Source organism: Peromyscus leucopus, chromosome 13 (genome assembly GCF_004664715.2).
Source record: "Peromyscus leucopus breed LL Stock chromosome 13, UCI_PerLeu_2.1, whole genome shotgun sequence".
Lineage (NCBI taxonomy): Eukaryota > Metazoa > Chordata > Mammalia > Rodentia > Cricetidae > Peromyscus > Peromyscus leucopus.
The window spans coordinates 58263094-58290192 of record NC_051074.1 but is presented as its reverse complement, the minus strand read 5'-3'; the positions used below and the strand labels follow the sequence as shown (position 1 = coordinate 58290192).

The 27099-nt window shown below is 40.9% G+C and overlaps 1 protein-coding gene across 1 annotated transcript in view; it reads right to left on the bottom strand.

The window, feature by feature from the left end:
- Dnah7 (dynein axonemal heavy chain 7) overlaps nt 1–27099 on the bottom strand; it is a 257191-nt gene that overhangs the window by 114680 nt on the left and 115412 nt on the right. Inside the window, exons 32-40 of the mRNA XM_037210456.1 lie at nt 25901–25999; nt 22335–22583; nt 18676–18825; nt 16108–16290; nt 15148–15324; nt 8019–8150; nt 7103–7327; nt 4852–5049; nt 3421–3576 (exon numbers count right to left, since the gene is read on the bottom strand). Coding sequence (XP_037066351.1) covers nt 3421–3576; nt 4852–5049; nt 7103–7327; nt 8019–8150; nt 15148–15324; nt 16108–16290; nt 18676–18825; nt 22335–22583; nt 25901–25999 — 1569 coding nt within the window. The remainder of the gene's footprint in view (nt 1–3420; nt 3577–4851; nt 5050–7102; nt 7328–8018; nt 8151–15147; nt 15325–16107; nt 16291–18675; nt 18826–22334; nt 22584–25900; nt 26000–27099) is intronic.

The following is a 27099-nucleotide window of genomic DNA, read 5'->3' as shown; positions in this document are numbered from 1 at the left end:
TCCCAGAGCTGGCAGAAAACGTACCACTGCCATGTTGGGAAGCTGAAGTGGGCGGAGCCAGCAGCCACAGCGCCGTTTCAGGCTTACAATGGTGCAGTTTAAAGCAATAGGCTCAAGGCTCAAGGTAATATAAAACATAAGCCACATAAAGATGGCTACCACACAGAGAATCTGGATTATGTTCTCTTTGATATTCATAACTAAACAAAAACATTTGATTACAAAAGCTGTTGAGTTATGCCAAAATGTATATTTTAAAGGTACCTTGACTTCAAAATTTGGATATAAGGATATGTTACTTTGGAAAAGAGTTTCTGCTTTTGTTTCCACAGAAAGCCAGAGGCTGTGGACTTGTTCCAGATTAAGATACATCAGGTTTCACCAGCCAAGACCCCCTGAAAGGACTCCGATGACACCATGGCCCAGATGATCCAACATCCAGAGCGGTTTCAAGGCAACTGGTTCACACAATACAGCCTCACGGACTACCCCATAGGTCTAAAATTTTCTTTGCGTCCCCATAAGATACAGCGCCCCCCTCCAGCAGGAAGTAGTAAGAGATGCTACGCCCAAATTCCCAAATATACCAAGCTGGCTTTAGAGGTGGAATTGGCTCACTCCCCCTCTAAACCCAGACATATTGCTTTAAAAAAAAAAAATGGTTAAGTGATTCTTGTGTCCCAAATCAGAAGAGCCCTCTGGTGTGGGACAGACAAAAACCAATATTTTTATTTAAAACAGGTTGATTATAAATGTGATCTCTTTCTAAAAAACAAAAGGGGATATGATATATAGGAGGATATGGAGATGATAAGATAAAAGGGTAGATTAATGAACCTACTTTTAAAGAACAACTTGTTTAAAATGTTTTACATTGGTATAAATTTTAGTTTATGTTTAAAATGTTTTACATTGGTATAAATTTTAGTTCATTGATACAAACTTGAAGTTAATTTTGTTATACTGTATATATATATATATTTCTATTCTTGTTTGAGGTATTATGTTTATATAACTCATTTAAAATTGTAATGGATAATTAAAAAATAGGTTAATAATTAGTCATCTATGATAATCATATCTGTAGCCATGTTAGTTAAGTCTTCTAGGTATACATAGATATATTTCAGATAGATAGGTAATCTTCAAACACTTCATAGACCTAGAGAATATGGCATTTAAATAACTTAGAATTCTGTTGACATGAGACACAATTGCTCCTGGCTGCACCAATTTGATCCCGAGAGAATGTTGGGCTTCTAAGACATTTCCATTTGGAAGTTTGTCTTTTGGCACAAAATGGCCTACTGGGCAAAGAACTGCCCTTGCCTTGACGGCTGACAGTACAAATGCAATGCTGTCCTTTCTGGACAAGCGGGACACAAGGAAAGCGACCACTGTACTCTGCCAAGACAGGGTAAGATGGTCTCTCAGAATTCCTGCTTCTGAAAATGGTCTGTCAGATACTCTAGGCCTGTAGCCAATTTGAATGCACCAACAATGCTGAGAAACATCAGGTGACTGTCCAGGCTGCCAGCTGTCTTGGTCTACTCTTGCAAGATTCCCGAAGTTGCTTGCATCCATCTACCATTTCTCAGGTACCATTATGTTCCTTCTCAGGTCTTTGATGTGGTTGAAGGCTAGATAGTCGTAATTTCCTCAGTTATGATAAAAGATAAGTTAGCTATAAAACCTTAAACTCACAAATATAAGATAGATAGGACATCTTCTTTAATATTGTAACTATAATTCTTGCTCGGTAATTGTTTTGTTATATGTAATTTTACCATGTTAAAGTTAAAACCTTCCTTTTTAAAAAAAAAAAGAAAGGGAAGTGCTGTGGATATCACTCTATGTAAATAAAACACTGATGGCCAATGACCAGGCAGGAGGTAGGTGGGACAAGGAGAGAGGAGAATTCTGGGAAGCGGAAGGCTGGGGGAGAGAGACTGCAGCCACCGCGAGGAGAAGAGCATGTAGAGACGCCGGTAAGCCACCAGCCACGTGGCAAGCTATAGATTTATAAAAATGGGTTAATTTAAGATAAAAGAACAGTTAGCAAGAAGCCTGCCATGGCCATACAGTTTATAAGTGATATAAGCGTCTGAGTGATTATTTTATAAGTGGATTGTGGGACTGCGGGGCTTGGGGAACCTGGAGAGAAGCCCTCCAGCTACACACTGTCTCCAAAAGAAAAAAAAAATAGAAAGAAGAATAGTAAAGAAAATATTAGCACTTGACCTAGAGTCCTGTTTTATAAATGACGTTGAGGCAGATTATTCGTCTGTACTCTTACAGGTATAGAGTGTATTTCTGAGAAGTGATGGTTTCTTTTTCCAACAAGAATATTTTCTTTAGGCTTCTATAGAAATAAGGAGACCTTCTCATTACTAATATTTATAGGTTGGTGGTTCAAGGCTTGTAAATCCTCTTTGCCATTTGCCTCCCAAAATACTTTTTTTCCCTTGTGAAACACTCTGCCTTATTAAATAGCAAAGAAAGGTGTGGATGTTAGGTGAGCACAGCCTTTGGGTGGCGAAGGCTCAGTCGAGAAGGGAGTTCTTTGCAGAAAAGCGTAAATAAGTCATTTGGTAGAGAGTTCTTAAGGAAAGGCAAGCATTAAATTATGCTAGGAGTGTCATACATGAATTACAATCTCATTTTTCATATCAATATTTTGTTTTTAGTTCTAAAGGCAGCCACTGAGAAACAACACCATGGTGCTCAGTGTCACACACATATCACCAGTTACAGGAAGTCTTCAAAACAAATATGAACTATGACCTGTTTGAGGAAATTGATTTTTTTCTTTTTCTTTTTCTTTTTTTCTTTTTCTTTTTGAGACAGGGTCTTATGTATCCCAGGCTGGCCTTGAACTCAATATGTGTCCAAGGATGATGACCCTGAATTTCTGACAGCCTTGCCTCCATCTTCTGAGAGCTGAGATCACAGGCTTTTGCCACCACAAACTCACGGCTAAGTGCATGCTAGCTAAGTACTCTACTGCTATGCTATATCCCCAGTCTGGGAAAATTTTAAATAAAATTCATTCAAAAGAAAAGAGCCAGTGTGGTAGAGAGATATCTCAGAGGGTAAGGGTACCTATAGTGAAGTCGAATGCCCTGAGTTCGATTCCAGAATGCATGGTTAAGGAGAGAACTGTTTCCAAAAGTTGTCTTCTTGCCCCCACCCATTCCCTTCTCTCTCTCTCTCTCTCTCTCTCTCTCTCTCTCTCTCTCTCTCTCTCACACACACACACACACACACACACAAATCATTTAAAAAAACAAACAAATAAACCAAAGATGGCAATGTTTAGCATATTAGTTTTCCTTGTTCAGACCGTAGCAGTGGACATGGATGGGCCCAGTGTTATACTAGAGATAAAACAAACACGGAAGAAAAAAAAAAGGTCATTACCATTCTCTTGCCTAAAGGGGGGCCGAAAACTCCTTTTCTTCTTTTGTCCAGTTTCGACATGATGATATTCTGAGTTTGAGCGGCAGTCGTTTGAGCCGAGAAGTTAACTATCAGGGGTTTGTAGATATCCTTATTGAGTTGATTTAAAAGGAAATTCTACAGAACAGGAATGACAGAGTGAGCCACAGGTGAAACATGCTTTGGCATTTCAGACTAAACACTGAGCATCATCGTGGACAGACCTGAGTGTGACCTGACAAGTCAGAACAAGGCACGGGAAGGAATGAGTGTGGAACCACAGTTACCGTGCCAACAGGGCGCCTCTGCCTGCCCAGGTCCCTTGCACGGATGTGTGTTCTCTGATTTTCACAACCGCATTCATAGTACGCATTACTTCTTCTCAGGAAGCAGCCAGGACGGGAGGCGAGAAAAGTTGCCTCCAGCCTTGGCGAGCGACAAGGATTCAGCCTGCTTTTGTCTCTGACTCGCCCAGGCTCTGTTGATAGTCATGACCACCTCTGAACTTCCATGCACTTTCTGTGAGTCAAGCTCAAGTAACTTCACTGCATTTCAAACAGACTTCGCTGGAAGGTGAGTGTTAGTACTGTGGTCCTTCATCAATTGTGTGAAAGGGACAGATATAATTTTATGAAAAGTAATGTGTTTAATACCAGTACAATCCATTGCCTGGGCTAAATTTGATAGAAGGATAAATGGAAAAAAGCCTTGTTTTCTTCAATAAATGAGTAATTCTAGGACAACTTGCATACACCCAAATACATTTCAGAATGATTAAAGGATTCAATTTAAATTAAGAGAAAGGAAGAACCAGAAACAAACACTGTCAGAAACTGGAGGAATGCGGGATGACTGGGACAGAAGACAGTCTGGGAACAGTACCCCCCCCCCCCCAGCTGTGTGGGGCGGCTGGGTCTGGGATGCATCGGTCACAGCAGCTAGCACAATCCTGACTAACTGCTGGGGCCGTTCAAGAATCATGGTGGAAAGTCCGTCTGTCATCTTGCTACAAAGTAACCATCAGATGTAAGTAATTCAGAAAAGTAACCATCAGATGTAAGTAATTCAGAAAAGTAGCCATCAGGTCTAATTACTAAAACAATGTTCAGGAGACCTAACTCTCATCCTAAATATTTTCTTACTAAAATATTATGATGAATGGGACAATGATTTTGTGACATAAAACATTATAATCTAATGTAGGCAACCCACCAGAGACAAACGGCTAAGATTTTCCTTTTTCTAAAAGGCATATTTTACATGAGTTTTCTAAAATAAATGACAATTCCTCCCAAATTCCCTGTAACTTAAACAACAAAATAGTTGAGTGTATTTAAGCCAAACTTAAACATTATAATTCTTAGAACAGCACGCTTGCTTTAACAGACACATTTACATTCCTACTGTACTCACAATGATATAAACACTCTTCCCAGTTCCTGTTGGTCCTACAAATATGGTAGGCTTCTGATGAGTGGTCAGCAAGTTCATTAGCGCCGAGTAACGAATTGTGTCTAGAGTTGGCACAATGATCTCATTAAACTGTACATCTTTGGGAATTGGGGGAGCATCTCCTAATCTCCTTATCCACTGATCCCATCTTCCCAAGCCCTGTTTACAGCAAACAGACAAACGGGCAGAGTTATAAAGCAGGCTCTGTGCTTCTGTACAAGGGAGAAAACAGCGAGGCCAATTAAATTCTGATATCTACGCATTTGTTTTGTTCTTTGGAACAAACACCCTCTCAGGCTGAAAGTTAAATTTCATATGAAAATCGAGGAGAAACTAGGCTTTCATATGACTAAAACTGAGATGGCAATGTTCAGACATTTCAGATGTTCTGAAGCGACAGCATGACAACTCAGCGATCAATACTGGATTCTCTAATCACATTGACAAAATTTGATGAATCAATGGGCAAAGAGTAAGGAATTTTTATTTAATATGTTAACAAAAACAGGTTATAATTTTCCTAAAAGTTAACTATATACCACTTAACGTTTATGCTTATTTCAGGCAAGATTTATTTTACGAAAATTTATAAATATAATTTTAAATCATTAATATATACAACTAAGCAGTATTAGCTACATTCACACTGCACTGTAATATAGTATGATTTCCCAGTTTGTGGTTATTGTGAATTAATACTATGCTGTATCCAATTAGCTTGGGAATTACTTAATTTGATTTTCATAATAAAGTTTCAAAAAATTTTTTTCTCCAGAAAAATAATACTGCCGTACCCATCCTTAATACAGAATTATAAATAAGCTCCTGGTGATTCAAAATGCATCAGATGCAGGCCCATCTCCCCTGGCACTGCCAGTCCTCGCAGGTGGCTGTGCTAGACGACAGATGTCTCATCCATTCGGCCTTTGCCTCGCATCCCCCGAGCCTCGACTACGGCATGATGCTCTTCTGCAGAGGATTTGGGCTCACACTGAGCGCTGTATTTTGTTCATTTTTATGTCTTCTGATAGCCAGTTGCACATTTAGTGAAGACACTATTGAGGGCACTGGATTCATATCCAGTCCAAAAATCAGTTTTTATAGATTTTTATAGAACTGGAGAGAAAAAGAGTTCCTCGTCTTGATCTTGATAATCTATTCAAACACGTATCTTTGACCTCATATGGGAAAGGAGGAACTAAGAATTAGGAATCTGGAAGTGTACAGTCACTTGGAGGCTACGATCTTGGAGGGACCACCCATGAGCTCTGAGTTCCCGTTCCCTCCATAGGAAGCATCTCACTGCCCCTCTCTTCCCTCTCTCTGGAAATACCAGGGTTATGAATAATATAAATGAAATTAGCAAATATGTGTTGGGCAGGATGAAGAGCAAGAACTCCTTGTAGGATGAGGTTGGTAGTAGAGATCAAGGGCTATAGAAATTAGAAACTCCTAAAAATTTATCTCAAGGAGATAATCAGATATGCATACTGTAACTTATGTCTAAGAATTTTCACCAAAGCAGTATTTATAAAAGTGAAAAAACTAAGGATTTGAAAAGCATCCTGCTAGATTTAGGGAGGCTCTTGGAAATAACTCTACTGAAGAAACACCAGTGCCATGAAAAGTTTACTCTTTGTTGAGTATTAAAAAAGGATAGAAACTGCCCATGATTACACAGCACGATCCCAATTCTACTAAGTTTATATATGCTTAAATCATCTCTTACTCCCAAAGTTTGTTCTAAGCACAATGTCTGTGGATATTACAACAAGACTAATGACCAGAACACAAGTCTGATCATCCAGTCATCAGGAACTGTTCGTAGGTACATGCATTTCTATAGGACTCTGTGCCTGCAATGTACTAACACACACACACACGGATCTTGAAGAGATGGCCTTGAATAGAATGTTCACAGTGCTGGGCTAGGTATCATAGTGTGTCATTGTATTTAATAGATAAAATTGGCCTATTCAGTATCAGGCCTTTTTATCACTGAGGAAAACTAAATTCAAGAAAATTAACTTATCCAAGACTGATCAGGAAGAAAATAACTTCTCTAGGACTAGAACTCAGGTGTCTGACTGCAAAGCTGGCATTCTTTCCTCTGTTTCCCACTGTTCATGTGAACAGTGAGGGACAAATGGTCCCAGAGCCACCACATGCTACATCTCAGCAGAAAACGTCCACATCTTGCTTCAGAACTCACCTCTGGAACAAACTGGTAATCATAAATTGTTCCCTTCTCCGGAAATGGCACCGTCAATGCCTTTGAGGATGTCTGCTCAGTGCCACTCAGTAATTTAAACTTATTTCGAGTTATGTCTGAAATTGGACCTTCCATTAGCTCTCGAAGAATCTTACTGAATTTCAAGCGATCATCGTCCGTACAAGAAGCACCGATGGACCAGATCAGTGAAAACAGAAAAATGCCCTGCATTGAAGAGACGAGAAGACAGAGTGTAAAGAGACACTTCGATCCATCCTTGTAGTGCAAATCAAATCAACCAGATTGACATCTCTGGGAGGAAATATCTGAGCTACCTGGCAATAGCAGGTCATCTAAGAATTCTATGGAAATTAATTTCCCCCAAAATTATGTCTTATAAAATCTTTAAAGTAAGCCGGGTGGTGGTGGCACATGCCTTTAATCCCAGCACTCGGGAGGCAGAGGCAGGCAGATCTCTGTGGGTTCGAGGCCAGCCTGGACTACCAAGTGAGTCCCAGGAGAGGCACAAAGCTACACAGAGAAACCCTGCCTCGAAAAAAACAAAACAACAACAACAAAAAATCTTTAAAGTAATGCAAGAGGAAGCAAGCATTCAAGCCAAGGCAAAGCTTACAGGGGTAGTTCTATAAATCACGTGTTTGTCACTCATGCTGGAGCTTGATCTTTAAAGGAGCATGGAGTTAACTTTGATAGGCAGAAGACCCAGACATACTTTCCTTTCAAATTTGGGCTAGGCCTCTCTCTCCCTCATAGGCTTCCACAACTTCTCTAAGTCCAATTTCACAAGCAAAGTGGGTCTTGTTGATGAAGAGGCTTTGGCAAACGCAAGAGGTGTGTTTTTTTGTTTTTGTTTTTTTTTTCACGACAAGACACAGAGAACAATGAGCCGCCTTACCTCAAGCAGAGAGAAAGATTCTCGATCGTTTCTCTCTTTCTGTTTGTTTTCATCAGTGAAGTCGTCCATAAAACAGTCTATGAGATTCATTAAGGAGCGGACCAAGTTTGTATCTGAAGTAGGAGAGAGTTCCTGAAAAATCAGAAGGAAGAGTCCATTAACAAATGAAGCCAAGGACTAGCATGCCGGCAGCTCGCGTTTGTGGAGCCTCTTCAATCCTACCAGGCACAGAATCTACAAAAAGGTACTCTTCGGATTCTCATTTATGAAGGGAAGCTGAGACACTCGTTCATTCCTTGCCTGGAGCACTGACAGTAATATGTACTCCTTTTTCAACTCCGCGTGTGATGTGTATGTGTGACATGCATGTACTGTGGTGCCCATGTGGAAGTCTTTCCGTAGTTGGGCTTTTCTTCCTGCCTTCTTGAGGCAGGGGCTCTTCTTTTTGCCTCTCTGTGCTCAGACTGGCTGCCTGTGAGCTTCTGGGCGATTGTCTTGCCTCTTTCCCATCTTACTGTATACACACTAATATTTCAGGTGCGCCTATCACACCAGGCCGGTGTGAGTTTCGGGGACTCAGGCTGTCAGGTTTGCACAGCGGGTGCTTTGAGCCACGGAGCCACCTCAGCAGCTGGTGCTATGTACCCTTTATAAAACCTCTCAAGCAAATTCTCAAATTAAAAAAAAAAATACTGACATGTGTTTATCTAAATCAAAGGCATAGATTCTTTCTCTGTTAATCTTATAAATCAAACTATGGAAAAAAATCAGAAGTGGCACTTAATTTATCTATGTGCAATGCTTAATAAATAAACCCCACTTAAAGATCTATTTACAATCCATAGCTATAGTTCCAGCAAAAACAACTCCACGATAGATTTCTGAGTCCACACAATGTCTGCGGAACCGCGGACACACGGTGCACTTTACGTTTTGGGCATCTCACTATTACAGCTTGTAAACTAAACCAGGGAACGCACACATCTCCTAGGACGGTGTTCTCCATAAGCAGCTGCCAGCTTCGCTTCCAACAGCTCTGTTCCACCTTCAGAGCTGCATCGCTTTGTGCTGGTCGTGTGAAAGTTCACCCTGTGACGTCATCTCTGAAGACCAGAAGGGGCCGGCTTCCTACTCAGCCACCAGGACGGAGCTTCTGGCTAGCATGGGACTGAAACTGATGGGGCGCTCCAATACAAAGAGTTCCTCCTAGGCAGACATCTATTACTGTAATGGCCATTCATAACGTCTACAGAGAGGACAGAAGTCAGTGTGCTGGGAAGTTTACATGAAAGGCTTGGCGTGGCTGTATAGCCAAGGTACATGCCCGCGACACAGGAAGTTCATTTCTTTACTTAAATTATCTGACCGCACTAGAGGAAAAGAAACACAGATTCTGTACCTTGCTCTATTGTGATTCTCAGAGCCTGTCTGTTTAGACGGTATGGAGCATGGTCACTTCCTGTTTGTCATATACCAGACAAGCTTCTGAAAGAGCAGTGCATCTCTCATTCCTCAGCCACTGCCCGAGACACTTTGGTCTTTTGCCTCACATTTTTGATGCCCCTATTTCCTGTATTGTCCTTCTGCTATGGGAATTTGACCCCTTCAGCCAATGGTATTGGGGTGACTAGCCCTATGGGTGTGGTATGAGACTGGATAAGAACTGAGGATTAGGGTCACGTGCTCCCTTGGACATGGCAGGTTTCCTGATGCATGGCTCAGGGATCCGGTCCAGAGCTTTCCCGTTCTTCCCTGGTGGGCACAGAGGCAGCAGCAGCACTTCATTCTGTATTTGTGTGTTAGTCCCATTTCATCCCTTAATAAATTCTGGATCCAGACTTCCGTGGATTCTTGCTTTACCTGGTACCCAAGGTGGCCTGACCCCAAACAGCCCTGCCCTATTAGCAAAGAGCTTGCAGTAATTTTTTTTGGGAGAGATTAACAGCAGTTATCCCCAAAGCAAGAGAGTTAAATTCATAAAAAGAACCAGTTGGGTCCTTCCTCACCTTGTACAGGGAATATCAATCTCTGGAGCCCCTACATTCTATACTGATGCAAACAAATCAAGAAAGGCAGGATATAAATCAGGAAATTTAAGTAAAGTGGCTCAAAGGCCTTATGATTTTCTGCAAGAGTCAGAATTATATGCCATTCTCATGGTACTAATGGATTTTACAGAATCTCTCAATATAGTTACTATCAATACGCGAAAAGAGTTGTTTTACACATTGGAACTGCTGAACTTATTCCTGATGAATCATAATTAACTTCGTTATTTTTACAATACAGGAACTAGTCAGGAATAGGAATAATCCCATATATATAACACACATCAGATCCCATACAGGTCTGCCAGGTCCTCTAGCACAAGATAATGAAAAAAATTGATCAGCTATTGATAGGAAATGTGCTGGAGGTCTCAGAACTTCATTAAAAAACACCACATCAATAGCAAAGGTTTGAAAAAGGATTTTTCCATCACTTGGCAGCAAGCTAAGGAAATTGTAAAAAAAAAAAAAAAAAAAAAAAAGTCCTACTTATTCCTTGTATAATCAAACTCCATCACCTGCAGGAAGTAACCCTAAAGGTGTACAAAGAAATGAAATTTGGCAAATAGATGTGTTCCATTTTGCAGAATTTGGAAAATTAAAATATGTACACCATACAATAGATACATTTTCAAGATTTCAATGAGCAACTGCTTTGAGTTCTGAAAAGACTGATTCCATAATTACACACCTATTAGAAGTCATGGCCATCATGGGAATACCTGTACAAATTAAGACTGACAATGTCTCTAGTAAAATGAAATAGTTTTTTGTATATTATAATATAAAGCATATTACAGGCATACCACATAATCCAATAGGACAAGCGGTTATAGAAAGATCTAATTGCACTTTAAAAGAAATGCTTAATGAACAAAAAAGGGTAATAAAGACCCCACAGAGAGATTACATTGTGCCTTATTAACTTTAAATTTTCTAAATGCTAGTGAAAAAGGAGCAGTAGCTGGGGAGAGACATTAGACAACAGAAAAAAAGAACTACTGAACTAAATCAGCTGTGTACTTTAAAGATGTGTTAACCTCAGAATGGAAACCAGGATATGTATTATGTTCTGGAAGGGATTTCAATTTTATTTCAATAAGAGAAGAAAAGCTATGAATATCATCAAAATTAATAAAGATTCGATTTGAACAGGAGAGGCCTCTTCATAAGGAGAAGTGATAGTTCATCAACCAATGTGACAACTATATGTGTCAATAGGAAAACTCACGAAATAAGGGTCAGGGCAGGATTCTGTTTTTGTCTTTACAGGAAAATAGAAATGCCTGTCTTCAAGAAGTCAAAAGACCTTAGACATCTAGACATCTAAAGAAGAAGGGAAAACTATCCAGAAAAAAAATTACCAAGCAAAGAAAAATCTGACCCAATGGTACAAATATTCTCTACAGGGTAAAATCTCATTACCTAAAAATTAAAATCTTTTTACTTCTCAAAAATTTGTAGTCCTGACTCAATTAAAAATTAAAGATGGCTTTGGAGTTGGAGTGTGGCTCTCTCCTTCTCTAAATCCAAGCATGTTATTAAAAGAAAGCTTCACCGGGCGGTGGTGGCGCACACCTTTAATTCCAGCACTTGGGAGGCAGAGGCAGGCGGATCGCTGTGAGTTCAAGGCCAGCCTGGTCTACAGAGCAAGATCCAGGACAGGCTCCAAAGCCACACAGAGAAACCCTGACTCGAAAAACAAAAACCAAAACAAAGCTTCAGAGTCTCTGTCTCATATCAGAAGAACCACCTGGTGTAGGATAGAAGAAACCAAAATCTAGTGACTAATGTCACAAATCTCTTTTCCCTCATGCTTAATTTGACTCTTTAGAATCTTTCTTTAGATGTAATACTATCTTAAAATTTAAACTTTCTGCTTTGATATTAATAATGTTTAAGTTTTCCACAGTGAACAATACATTTTCCTAACAGTGATCTCTGAAGTCTCCAGAAGGATGACGGGGCTCCACAACAACGATTCTACCTGGTCCATAATAACGCCACTGAGTTGATACACACCACTCAAAGATCGGCCTTGGCCCCCAAACTGCTCAGGACAGTTCCAAGGTGGCTAGCTGAGATGTTCCACCTTCTTACACTGTGGTGGTAATCTAATTGTACTGAAATATTATTTTGATTGTATGTTAATAAATAAAGTTGTCTGGGGGTCAGAGCTATTAGAGCCATAGCAAGAGTGTGGCGGTGGTGGCACACGCCTTTAATCCCATAAGATCTCTGTGTGTTCAGGGTCAGAGCTATTAGAGCCATAGCAAGAGTGTGGCGGTGGTGGCACACGCCTTTAATCTCATAAGATCTCTGTGTGTTCAGGGATACAGTCAGCATTGGAGACATATACCTTTAAGACCTAGGGGGCTGTACATTCAGACAGTGACGAGGCAGTCATGTGTTTGGGTTTACAACCAATGAGAAGGCAGAACAACATACTTTAAAAAAACTAACCGACAGGAAGTAGGTCTCTTTTCGCGAAGCTGGGACAGCAGAAGGAAGGGTGAGATTTAGCTCTGAGCTCTGACCTCTTGGCTTTCTCTTTTACATTGTTTCTGTGTTTCTTATTTAATAAGACGGTTGGTTACATCAACATTACACCACTCTAGCCAGAACTTCAGATAAGCCTTACCCATTACTCGGAGACTAGCTACAGATGTTACAGCTAGTCCTCATGAACTTAATCATTGTTTTAGTGTTTTATAGGATCCTATAGAGATACCGTTGCCCTCCCCAGACAGCAGGAAGTAATTCTAAGAAAATGCCTCCACCTCTCCGAACAGGTGGGGTGGAGGGTTTTTGGTTTTTCTTGGGGTTATGGATAATTGTCATCTGTAGTTATAAGCTATAAGGGGTTATAAGCTGTTATAGGGTTGGGGCAGAACAATAAAGGTTAGACTCGGGAATCTTGTTTGAAATAGAAAAAAGGGGGAATAGATAGGATAGGATAATAAGGTGGATTATTATAGCTACTTGTAAACTAAAAAAGCAATGATCAGTTTTAGATAATTTGTATTGGTGTTTATACAAATGTAAAATTATTTTTCTTTTCCTGTTTAAGATAATTTATATATAGATACAAATGCAAAATTATTTTTGTCATACTGTATATATGTTTCTACTTCTGTTTAGAATATTTTGTATATTGATGCAAATTAAGGTTATTTTTGTCATATTGCAACTATACTTTTCTACCTCTGGTTAAGATATTTTTGTATACTGTTAAATTTCAAGGTCATTATCCTTGTACTGTAAATTTATTTACAGATTGTTTATTTTTATAATGCGAGGCTTTAGTCTTTAAGCTGTATAGGTTAATAAGAATTTTAGGTTAGTAGTCACCCATGTTTGTCAAACTTAGTCATGTTAGTTATGTTTTCTAGGTATGCAGAGATATATTCCACAAAGATAGGTAATCTTCAAATACTTCAAAGACCTACAGAATATAGCATTTAAAGGTTTTAACAACTTAGAATTCTGTTGACATGAGACATGACTGCTCTTGGCAATACCAATCTACTCCTGAGAGGATGATGGGTACTGAAAACACTCCATATGGAGTTTGTTCTCTTCTTGGCAAAACTGGCCTATTGGGTAAAAAACTGCCCTTGCCTCGACTGCTGACAGTAAATACACTGTCCAGTCTGGACAAGCAGGACACGAGGAAAAGCGACAGCTGAACCTTGCCAAGACAGGGTAGTACAGTCCTTCAAATTTTCCTGCTTCTGAAAATGGTCTGTCAGATATTCTAGGCCTATAAGCCAAAGTTGGATGCCCCAACACTGCAGAGAAACATTGGGTGACTGTCCAGACAGCCAGATGTTTCTGTCATTTCTTGCATTTTTTTCAGAAGTTGCTTGCTTATACTTCCTGTTTACTCAGGTAATATTATTTTCCTTCTCAGGTCTTTGATGGAGTTGAAGACTAGATAGTTACAGTTATAATCCTCTCAAATCTTAGCTAAGGGCATATTAGGTACAAGACTTAGACTCTTCAGGATAGGACAGCTATTGGAGTAATCTCTGTAATTTGCCAATTACCTATGGTCTGGACATCTAGAATGCATTTCTTGCTTGATGTTGTTCTTGTTGGTTGTAGTTCCACTTTTGTTTATGTTATTACTTTTTCTTTCTTCTGGACAGTACTTGATAATTGTTCTTATTGTGTATAGTTTAATATTAGGATTAGAACCTTCTTAAATAGACAAAAAAGGGGAAGTGTTATGGAAATTTGATCCATTTAGCCAGTGGTATTGGGGTGACTTTGCCCTAGGGCAGGGTCTTCTCTGGATACATGGCCAGATAAGAACTGAGGATGAGGGTCACACGCTTTCTTGGACATGGAAGGTTTCCTGATGCCACAGCTCAGTGACCTGGTCTGGAGCTTTCCCCAACCCCCTCCCCCAGGGATGAAGAGGTAGCAGTACTACTTCATCCTGTATCCATGATGTGTTATTCCATTTCATCTCTTAATAGATTATTGATCCCAGACTTCCATAGATTCTTGCTTTATCCTTCTACCAAGGATTTGATTGTTTTCAAAAATTTGGGAAAACAATGCACACATACACAAACACACACATGCACGTGGAAATATAACTGCCCACCGGAAATAAAAGCTAACATCTTGAATATTGTAATTCACAAGATTAGGCAAGCCTTTCAGGTTTGTTTGTTTTTAAGAGAGAATAATTGCCAATAACACTGTGTCAAATTCTAAGATGTTATGCTTTGTATGTTTTTCAAGAATAATTGTATGAGTTCAAGCCTTTTTATTTTAGTCCGAGCTAAGGTTTTAGCAAGGAGTGTTGGCACATGCCTGTAATTGTAGCACTTGGGAGGCAGAGGCAGCCAGACTACATGTTACAGGCCAACCTGGACTCCAGGCCCATGTAGGTTACACAGAGAAGGTTTGTATAAAAGAAAATAAAAGAAAGAAAAAGATCAAAATGGAAAAAAGGTTCCAGTCAAACCTGCTAAAAAGTATTTATCCATTAGCATTAAAAAAAAACACATTGAAATTAATATATTTAAGTTTCCATTTTTTTATCTTAAAATTTCTATTTTCCTTACCTTTGTATGTCTTCTAATGAATTCAACAGAAACAGGAACCATTCTGTCAAATAAGCCTTCTATAAACTCCTTCTGAATGACACTGACTGACTGTGGTAAAGTGTTTATCCAAGACGTCATCAATGGTTTCCAACCTAGCATGTGAGGCTCCATGTAAATCATGCCACACCGGGAAACCTGGAAGGGTACGCATCGCTTAGCATCAATGTATGCTTAAGAAGTTCCATTACCTACACAGCGTCAGTCTGCTCACATGACAGGTAAGGGGCAGTCAACACTTGCGTGTTGATTTAGGGACATTTTCCCAAAGAGATGAGTGATCATAAACCAGTGGATTCCTTCTCACACATGGAGGTTGGGGGGTCACATGACATATACCTGATCCCAGGCACCTAGTCATGGATGCTCTTCTGTTGTGTATGTCTCCAGAACAAAGATCACTGATTCCTTTGCTAACCTTACCATTAATTTCCTTTGGCCATAAGCAGCCCTGACACAATGGACTGACTTCAGGGAGCAGTTCCAAGAAGCATCTTGTTGATCAGCAGATTCCCCACAATGATAGAAAACCTGCTACAGCTGATCACTGGAACAGAATCAGGTGAGGTTAGGCAGGGAGTCCTGTGTACAAGACCTGGCTTCCTGCTAGGCATTAAGATGACTTGGGACATCTATTTCTTACAAACCTTGTAGGGGCAAAGACTTAATTTTATATCATCTCTCGATCTCAATTTTTTGCATATGATTTCAAAAAAATGATCCCAGGTAACAGAGAATTATAACTGGATTATTAACTCTGCCAAAGTATGTGGGCAGATCTGCCTGCTCTTTCAGGATCACAGATCACTCTCAGAATGGAATGCACAAATACATTCGATCTAAAGCAAAAGCCACTAAGTAAAAAGAAACATTGATAAAAATTGTGTGATTCACAGGCAGACGCCGGAGTCGAGCACTTACGGTGGCGGGAGAAGCCACTTCTAGATCCATTGGCTCAAAAATCAGATTCATCTGTGGCGACATCTGAATAATCTCCCCACTCATCAGACAGAGCTTCTTGTTATCATCCAGCACAGTGTTCATGTTCTCAATCCACACGGCATCAACTGGTCCATCAAAAATTAGCCACTTCCTGTCTGGAGTCTGAATCCACGGAGAGTGGGTAAAGGACAAAACGTAATGAAGCAAACAGATCAATCCTATTATTTCAAAATTTAAAATTATAGCAGAGTTAATTTACCATGAAAACATAAAAAGTGCCCTTTAAATAAAGCGCGCGCGCGCACACACACACACACACACACACACACAAGCATACATGAAGGAGCCTACATATGCCATGGACAAGACAAAACTATGATATCTTACCTTGATTAAATCTTTTCAATATTTCTGAGGCTAAATATATGTGAAAGGCTTTAAAAATATTAGAACTGAAAATACTATTGACAGGGAAAACAGAATGTTCATTCAGATATGCCTGTTCTTAGTGTTTTATAGATTGCTCTTATCATGAATTCTACTGAAAGTTTTTCATAATGTTAATGACTTCTACGCTAAAATTTTTTCTTCCTTCTATGAAATGGGTACACACACACACACACACACACACACACACACACACACACACATACACACACACCACTCCTAGACTGAATTGTCTCATAATGTTATAGGACAATGATTCTCAACCTTCCTAATGCTGTGACCCTCTAATCCAGTTCCTCATGTTGTGGTGACCTTCAATGATAAAATTATTTTCATTGCTACTTTGTAACTGTAATTTTCTACTGTTATGGATCATAATGTAAATACCTATTTTCCTATGGTCTTAGGTGACCGCTGTGAAAGTCTTTACCGCACCCCCCCCCCCATGGTTTATGACCCACAGGTTGAGAACCACAGGTATAGGATATTAAAATCAATAACATTTACACAAAGTTCAGTACATTAGTAATAATAAACATCATTGATATAGGCATAACATGAAATCAGTTTAACAGCTTGACAAAAATATGAAAATACTTATACATATACAGAAAATAGTCAACCTTCTGAGTCTTATAATTCCATCTGCTTGTGTATGCAAATGATGTTTGTCTTAACTGCAGCTAATGTGGAGGTTACAGTAGTGACAGATTGAAGTCCTTCTTAACACATTCTCAGTCCCCATGGTCAACTCCACAGGACAGTGGGGCTGCCCCAGGGTGAAGCCACCTCATGGTCACTTTGAGGCTGGTGCTTGTGTCTCAAAACCCAGGAGGGTGACAATGAAGCGTATTTCTCTATCCCTGGGTGATCACTTGAGATAACTTTCCCTCATGCTCTGAGCTGCTGGTGCTGGTCAACTGTCACTTTGGGGACAGTGCTATGTAAATGCGACCTGAGCCTCAGTCTGAAGGGCTTCCTTTTCACCTGCCCTACTGTTTTTGAGTGAACTACCGAGCCTCATTGAGACTTGGTGTTTATGGGTGTAATGTAAGCTATGTAACTGCATACCTCATGGGCATTTCCATGTAAATGATGTGTCTGCTTACACGGTCTAGAAGCTTTGTGTTAGGTTACTCTGGGCATGAGCACATGCACATTGACAAGAGAGGGTCCAAAAGGCCACTTCTGTCTGTTTTACTTATGCCTTGTGATGACTTATCCTGAAAATGATGATCAAAGCTTGATGCTGGGCAAGATCTCTGCCCTGGGAGTATCTGTCCTTATGTTACCCACTGCCATGGCCTTTCAATAAAAGTGATGGTGAGTTATACTCAAGTGTTATGATCCTTTGAGTCTTTAAGAAGTAGAGAACACCAAATTTAGGGTATACGGTAGCCAAGATAAAAAAAAAAAAAGCATTTATAAAATAAGAACTTTAACTAAAAAAAAAAAAATTGAAGTCCCTAGTATAATCTGTTTCTGTATCAGCTTAAGTAATTGATTCCCATAAAACCACATCTACAAGAACCTGCTGAAGCTCTGTGGCCAATCATCACTTGTTGGACTCTGGACTCTGCTTTTGTGTGTGACAGACAATGACCCCACAGAACGAGGCCCGTAAGGGACGCCAGCCTTTCAATGTCTCTCTGTCTCCCGCTTTCCACAGCGCAGCCCCTTCACCTCCAAGCACGCTACATGGAAAGTGCTGGGACGTGGGACACTTTCAAAGGCGTGCGTTTTTGTTCTCCAAGCACTGAGGTATGTCTAATAACAAGCTGGAATGACAAAGGCAGCAGCCCAGAGTGCAGAAAGAAAGGATGTCACCCAAGAGGCTGAGGGCCGCATCACTCAGACCATCTACTTTTCTGTCTTCCACGAGGTCTGATGGGGCACTTCCTGGTCAGAGGTGCCCGGGGACATGGTCTCTGTTGTTCTTGCATGTGCTAGAGTGGTTCCCCACAGCATCCGGTAACATGCTTGCAATAAATATCTTAATCTGTAAATGTTTGCTTGAAATAACTCGGAAAACACCAGACAGTGGTTACAAGACATATCATAAGCTTTTAAAAATCTGCATGTGAGAACGTGGACTCTTACCGCAGAAGCTGCGAACGCTCGAAAGCTGACAGCGAGGACCCCGTCAGACCACTCGTGGGACACTAAGTCAAACTGTCCATACAGCTGGCCCATGGTGACAGACTTAGGATTTAAAACAGTTATTTGCACCTTGTTTTCTTCCATTAGTCCCTTAACGAAGGAGAAAAACCAACATTATTTATATTGAAGGATACCGTCTTTCTTCATAGAGAACATGATTATGTACAAAAAAAAAATCTTAAGGAGCCTACAAAGAAGTTGCCAGAAATACGGAATGAATTTAACAAGGTTCCAAGGCACGAGGTTGCTGTGTGAAAAGCACTCATCTCCATTTTCTCCGTAATGCCAGTGAACAACTGAGAAGTCAAGTGTTGAAGGTTGTTTATGACAGTATTTTAAAGTAACAGAACACATAGGCTGTGGATATTGCTCTGTATAAATAAAATGCTGATTGACCAGTAGCCAGTCAGGAATTATAGGCGGGATAAGCAGAGAAGAGAATTCTGGGAACAGGAAGGCTGAGTCAGGAGTCGCCAGCCAGGCACAGAGGAAGAAAGACGTGAAGGCAGAACTGAGAAAAGGTACCAAGCCACGTGGTTAAACATAAATAAGAATTATGGGTTAATTGAAGTGTAAGAGCTAGTCAGTCAATAGTTAGCCTGAGCTAATGGCCAAGCAGTTTGATTAATATAAGCTTCTGAGTGATTATTTTATAAGCGGTTGCAGGGTCTGTGGGGCTGGGCAGGACTGGAGAAAACTTCAGCTACACACGTAGGGGTAAATTAGTAAATGATGTTCATTCTTTTACATCTGAAATTACAGAAAAAGAATTAGAACTGTTTTTGGTGAAGGTCCACACAGTAAACGATGTAGGTTTTTGGGGTTCATGTTCTATTTTCAGTTTTTAAAAATTTGCAGAAACTGTATACACCATTCTGAGTCCATTGGCATCACAAAAATAGAGTTTGGCTGGATTTGGCCTGTGGGCTGTAATCTGCTGACCCTTGTTACAAAATGTTCTCCGAGAGAAAATAAAGAGATGTAATGATAGAGACTTCCCATGGAGTCAAAAACTTAATATTAGTAAATTGTCCATTTTGGCCAGAACCCTTGGCTCTATGGCATTATTATAAGACATGCTGGCACCCTTGGGGCATATAAGCCTTGTTTTTAAATTAAGAGAATTAATTTTTAGAGCAGTCTCAAATTTACAGAAAATTGAGTAGAAAGTACAGAGCTTCCCGAATCCTTCCTCTGCGTCTCTGAGGATGCTTTCCCTGACACTGTTAACCATCACACACTGGTGTGGCACAGGGCTTCACTGATGATTGTTCGGAGATGTACTATTATTAACATTTACATAGGTTGTATACAAGTAACATATAGATAAGTGAGGGGTAGCTTAGTGTTTAACTTTGGGGGTTTTACTCATACGTCATTATAGCATTGTACAGAATAATTTAATCTCCTTAAAAATCCCCTGTGCTGAACCTACTCTTAGTCATTTATTTTATATACGACAGAATAGCAAGTCCAATTCTTTCCGAGACCACCCAATCTACGGGCAGACACAAACTAATAAAGAGCAAATGTGTAAGTGATCACCTTAAATAACAAGACCAAGCTCAGCTCAAGGGCTCTGCTCTCTTCCCTGTGCCAGGAAGAGCTTGGCAGCGAAACCTCCTCAGTGGAGAAGGACGGGGAAACTGTACTCTGAATCAGGATGACATTGCTGCCCCTGAAGACAGGTTTTATTCCAAGGGCCAGTGAGGAGCTGAAGGTTGAGTACGGTAGCTAAAGAAACAGCGATGTCACTCATTTCCAGAGAACGAATGAACCACTTGGACTTCACAGGAGACCAGAAAACACGCTCATCCTTCACCCTGTCACTCTTTCAGCACTGTGTGGTACCTTCTTCTCTCAGAGACGCTATTTTTTTTTTTTTTTTTGTGGCAATTAGATCGCAAAACACAAAAGCCAAACACAGGAAAAGGAGATGAGAAGGCAAGCCGGGGAGTTAAAACAAGAGGAAAAGAAAAAGGAGGAAGAGAGGGAATGTCGTGAGAATAGAGGAGGAAGAAAGTAGCGGGGTCAATTACGACACTAAATGTAGGTCACCTTAAATCTCCCTCTAAAATAGGAGTGGACGTGGGCTCCCACCCCTGACGAAGAAGCTACTGTAATTGACCCAAGCCTGACCACGGCTTGTCTCTGGGTATGTGAAGCACACTCTAGAGCAGGCTCCTTGCCCAGGAGTAGTTGGCCAATACAAAGTGAATCCATGTTGGTTTGGTTTTTGTTTTTGTTTTTGCTTTGTTTTTACTGTTCTGTCTTGTGGGCTTTTTTGTTTCATTTTGTTTTGTTTTGGCTTTTTTTTTTTTTTTGTATTACATCTTTCTCATTTGTTTTGATTTTCATTTTGGGTTTCTTTTGGTTTTTTGAGAGAGAGAGGGGACATGAAGTTGGATGGGTAGGAAAATGCAGAGGAGTTGGGAGAAGTTGGGAAGGGAAAAACACGATCAAAATGTATTTTATAAAAGTGGTAAATAAAAAAATTTAAACATGAAGGTCCTCAGCCTGCAGAAGTGAGAAGCGAAGCTGTGTATGATTTTCAAAGGAAGGTCGCAGTGACGGGAAGAGGAGAGCTGAAGCTGCCGGCAAAGGACACCCAGGGAGAACACGGGGTGGTTTGAGTGAGGTGGGACAAAGCGAACCCCAGGTAAACAAGACGAGTAACTATGTCCACAGTCACTGAAAGAGAGACTCCACAGGGAGATGACCAGAAGAGGAGGACGAGGAGAAGGCCCAGCTCGGCGCCACACACTGAACTGTGAGGTAAAAGCTATCCAGAAGACAGAGGGTGTCAGGAGAAGAGCACCTGCTTCAGAAGTCCAGAGTCCTGTCTGTTTAGCTCATCAAAGTAGGTCACAGTGTGGCACACATAACACTCTTAAATAATTGGGGCTGTAGACATAGCTCAGGGCACTTGCCATCCCTGCAGAGGGCTGAGGTTTGGTGCCCAGTCCCCATGTCTAATGGCTCACAAGTACCTGTAAATCCAGCCCCAGGAAATCAGCCACCCTCTTTTTACCTCTAAAGGGACCCACATACATGCACATATACACATATACACATAAGTAAATAAAAAAATACAACTTGAAAAAAATTGAGTAGCACTTATGCACACACATACCTTGAAACTAATTTCACTGGCACCTCATAACAGAAGCTTACATTATAACTTCCCAGAAAAATAAACATGTTCTCCTAAAAGTATTCAAAGAAAACTTCGATTTCCTCTGCATTTTCTTTCCCTTCCTTCCTTCCTTCCTTCCTTCCTTCCTTCCTTCCTTCCTTTCTTTCTTTCTTTTTCTTTCTTTCTTTTTTTCACAAAACAACAACAACAACAACAAGATGCACTGCCTTTAACTAAAAAAGAAGAAATTAAAGTCTCAAAGACAAATCTGTGGCATCCTGGTCATGTTGGATTCGTTGCTTGCTTCATTTTGCCCTTCTAATAATTTTGTCACCTCTGACTCATTTTCTCTTCTCGGCGATTGTACACTGTCCCGTGGAAAGTGCAGTTAAACCAGCCCCGTATCCGCTCTAGCACAAAGCTACTTAGGAACAAGTCAGTGCTTTAACGGTGGCGCGTGTACCTTTTCGCAAATGTCCCCTAGTGCTCCGGCTAGAACACGATAGGCACTGGTCTTCCCTCCGAAGGGTTCCCCAACGATCATGAAGCCGTGGCGCACGATCATCATCTCGTAGATCTGGAGGATCTTCTCAGAGAAGAATTTGGTCATTTGCAAATTCATGGCCAGGCAGTTGTCTTTGATGGCCGCCAGCAGGTCATTGTAATCTGGCTTTGGTAATTTCACCCCGGGAAACAAATCCGAAGTAATTCCCTGATAAGGGGTGGGAATTTTACATCGCATATGTTTATACTCAAAAGATAGAAGCAAATGGTTTTATATTAGCCAATGTATACATCTGCATTTAATAGAAATGGGAATAGAGCTATTGTAACAGTTTGAGTCCTTGTTTTCTGGTAGAAAATTTATAGCCCGAAGTTTCGCGAACTAATTTAAAAACTGGAAGTCTGAAATGGTGTGGTTATTGAAATTATGAACTTATGAATAAATATGTCACCAGAACAGAACCAGGAGCCCATGATTGGACCCACTCATACATACATAGGCAACAGATACTCAGAGACCCAAACCAAAGGCAAGTCAGTAAAGTTAGTATCTTATGTAGAACTGGTTCTAGAACAAGCTATGATCCAGACCACTTACATATACAAGAGTAAGTTCAGATGTAATTTTGGCATGTACATGTCTTACATGGATTGTGTTTTGGGTTCACCCAGGACCTCAGAATAAGACTTACATGAAAACTTGGGTTTCCATGTGTAGATGGTTAAGACGTCACACTAGCTAAGGATGATGCTATCTGTCTACGAGAGAGAGGAGAGGATGCTCCGATACTTGGGCACAGTCAAGGAGGCCATGTGACCATGGATTCACCTGAGGTGACAGCCAGGACTGAAGGGAGCCACCAGGAGCTAGGAAGAAACTGGGAAGAATTCCCTACAAATGCCTGTGGTGGTTTGAATGAATGAAAATGGGCCCCATAGGCTCATAAGGAGCGGCACTATTAGGAGGTGTGGCCTTCTTGGAGAAAGTTTGACATTGGGGGCGGACTTTGAGGTTTCAGATGCTCAAGTCAGGCCCAGTGTTGCTCTCTCCTCCTGTTGCCTGAGGATCCGGATGCAGAACTCTCAGCTGTGTCTCCAGCACCAAGTCTGCTTGTAGATCGCCATGCTTCCCGCCATCATGACAGTGGACTAAACCTCTGAACGGTAAGCCAGCCCCAGTTAAATGCTTCCCTTTTATAAGAGTGGCTGTGGTCATGGTGTCTCTTCACAGCAACAGACCGGTGATTAAGACAATGCCTTTTTGGTCTCTAGCACCCTCACCCAACACTTCCCGCTTCAGAGCCGGAAGAGAGTCAGTGTGTTGTGCTGGGAGTTGTCAGGACACCACTTCAGCAACCTGAGGAAGCTAACACAATCATATAATGTGCATTTGGCAAGAACTGTGATTCTGAGTGTAGTGCTTGTGAATACATAAAGCTAATTACAAGGTCTAAGGAACAACCTTTATAAGCTGGTTAGCCTGTTTTATAAGCTTCATCACAACTTACGTGAGAAATGACTTTTTTCTTTATTTTTACTCTGAAGGTAAAAGTGAAATTTCAGAGGTACTTAATGTGAAAGCACATGCTTGAGTTACACTTTAAAATTTGAGCTACCAATTTAATCACTTCCTCATCTAATCCGGTCAGTTCCCTTGGGGCAAAAGGAGAAAAACTAGCGATGGAGAGACTGATTAGGAGTGCAGCCTGGCTGGCTAGGGCCCCAGCCTCATGCACACGCCACAGACACAAGTTGTCTGAAATGGGCTGTTGACAGCTCTTGCTCCCGTTTGCTGAGGACCAGGAAACATAAGTGGGAAGAACTTTACTTGTGTGTCAGACTGGCCTGACATTTGCCATGTGGCCCAGGATGGCATCACACACATGATAATCCTGCCAGCAGTACTCGGTCTAGGCTGGGGACGTACTTTAGTGTAGACATGTGCTTGATGCAAGTGAGACCCTGGTTTAATCATTTGATCCCCAATATACTCTATTTCTTCTCTCTCTCTCTCTCTCTCTCTCTCTCTCTCTCTCTCTCTCTCTCTCTCTCACACACACACACACACACACACACATACACACACAGTATTCATGGTAAATGATATAAATGATAAATGGTAAATAATTAAAAGACAGTGAAATGTAACAGTTTCTAAATAAAGATACTGTTCACATCACAGTATCCAAGTACTTTGAGCATGACCCTGAAAGAAGCAGACAACTTGGAAACATTAGTTACCAGTGCTGTACAACCAAGAGCAATAAACACCCTGCATTCCCTGTCAAGTAAAGACTCCCCATCCCCATCCCTCCGCTTGCCACTCTGAGAGGTCTGCAGACATCTGGTGAACGCGTGTGGGGGCGGGGGTCCTGCAGCACACGAGGCTCTCTTAGGCATGAAATTGTCCTGACTGCAAATGTCAAGCGTCCTCCACTCGAGAGAGTGCTTTCTAGACATTTGCTTCCTGGGAGCACTGCCAGATGTGAACACATCTGGTGACACACGCTCTCCCCTTCTGGAAGGAAATGCAGCTTTTGTTCTTGCAAAATCTGTTCCATGTTCCAGCACCAAGGGGACGGGTGGAAAACTCTAAGGGGAGCATTTGAAATCTCCCCCTGTTGGTTTGTGCCATGAAGATATGTGCGCTGCCAAGCCTAAGTACTAGAGAGAGTTCCTTTCAAAGTGATGAAGCATGGCTGCTATGGGAGCAACACATGGAAGCTCCTCTTCTCTTCCTCCCATGACAGCCACGGTGCCTTCAACCTTTACGTGCTGGAAGCTAGCAACTGCGGTGATTCAAAACCACACAACCACCATTCAGAAGGAGCCGGTGCTCCTACGAAGTCTCATAGTAGACCAAGAGAATGAATGATACAAGGTTGACTATAGAAACTGTTCGGCTAATTCTTCTTCCTCCTAGTTACTCAGAATCTAATCTTAAAATATAGTAAGATTTTCAAATTTGGTTCTTGTGTGAAATCATCCTGAATAAAGAATTTCATAAAAGTCACTGCATTCTTCTAAGGAAATTGATTTTTTTTTTTTTTTATGATTTTTCGAGACAGGGTTTCTCTGTGTAGCTTTGTGCTTTTCCTGGGACTCACTTGGTAGCCCAGGCTGGCCTCGAACTCACAGAGATCTGCCTGGCTCTGCCTCCCGAGTGCTGGGATTAGAGGCGTGCGCCACCACCGCCCGGCGGAAATTGAATTCTTATTTTACCAAGTGCTAAGGATTCAGTGGTGTGCTAGCCAAACTACGTTTCCACACAGAGAATATTTTATAACTTTTGTATGTTCATTATTACTGTGCAGTAAAAAAACATAAAAAATATTAAGTTGCTAAAAGTATCAGCAGCAACAACCCCAGCGAAACGCGCTTCAAATAAAAGTAGGGCTGGTCCTCATTCCTCTGAACACGCCCCTGCTTTTCACAGTTACGGTTCCTGTAGCGAGCCTTGCGGACACGGGTGCTGACCGCACGTGTGTAAGAGAGCTGGTACACGGAAATAAGACCTGATCTTACCTCAAAGAGTGGCAAATCATGGGACAAAAACTTCGGTAGATTTACATCAATAATAGATCTAAGTAGCAAAATTTCTTCATTTTCATTCGGATATTTCAGCTGAAAGAAAATACAGTGATGAGGACTTCTGTCACAGACACCTTTTTGTGTCTATACATACACAAAGGCACACCAACTATGAACAGTCTAAACACAATACTGCTCATGTTTTCCTTAGAGAAACCGATGTTTATACTCATCGACTCTCCGATCACATGAACAGAGGCAGAACTGACCGCATTTCCACGGATATGCTGACATAGAATTAGTGACTAGGAATTCAATACATTGAAAACTGCCATTGCCTGCTTTTTGGATAGTACTTCCTTATTCAAGACCCCGAGTGGGTTAGTTTTGTAAACATCGGAATGAGGAATATTGTGAGCGGAGTGGATGAGCAGAGTTACCACCGTGCCTGTTGGCTACCTACTGGCTGCCTGGTCACGTGCCATGTAGCTATCAAGCTCCACAGAGAAGGTGGAGAGGGCCGCTAACCCAGTCGGGTAGAGAGTACGTGAGGAAACCTAAACTCTAAATGTCTGTTGCAGGCCCGATATTGACCACAACTCTGACGGGACTTGGAACTTGTTGCTTATGCCTATATTGGGATTTATGTAATTAGTGCCCCCAAAATCTAACATTAGAATTATTTCTCCTAAAATTAATACTTACTCAACATCTAATTTAAAAGTTCCCTACCATTATAGTTTTTGTTTCCTAGAATTCTCTCTGGTTTTCCAAAAAAATTCTACCAAAAAAAGAGAGAAAGAGAGAGAGAGGGGAAGAGAGAGAGAGAGAGAGAGAGAGAGAGAGAGAGAGAGAGAGAGAGAAAGAGAGAGAGAGAGAACACAAGCCATTTTCTTTATTAAGGGGCCCCAGGTGCCTGGCTGTCAGTACCCGCCTCTGGCCCTCCAGAACCTCCCAGAAGTCAAAGTTAGCCCTGCTCATCTGGACTTTGTTTTTGATCAATGTAACAAAAAATGAATTTTGAAGTGTCAGAATGCGTTTTTATTATTTGAGAGGTTATTATCCTGAAGCAAATGCTTAAATTGTCTCATGGTATAACAGAAACAAACTTGAAAATATTCAACCCAAACCATTCAATTCTAAATTAGCTTGTGACAAAGAGTGATAGGATTCATTTTCAGGATTCATTGGCG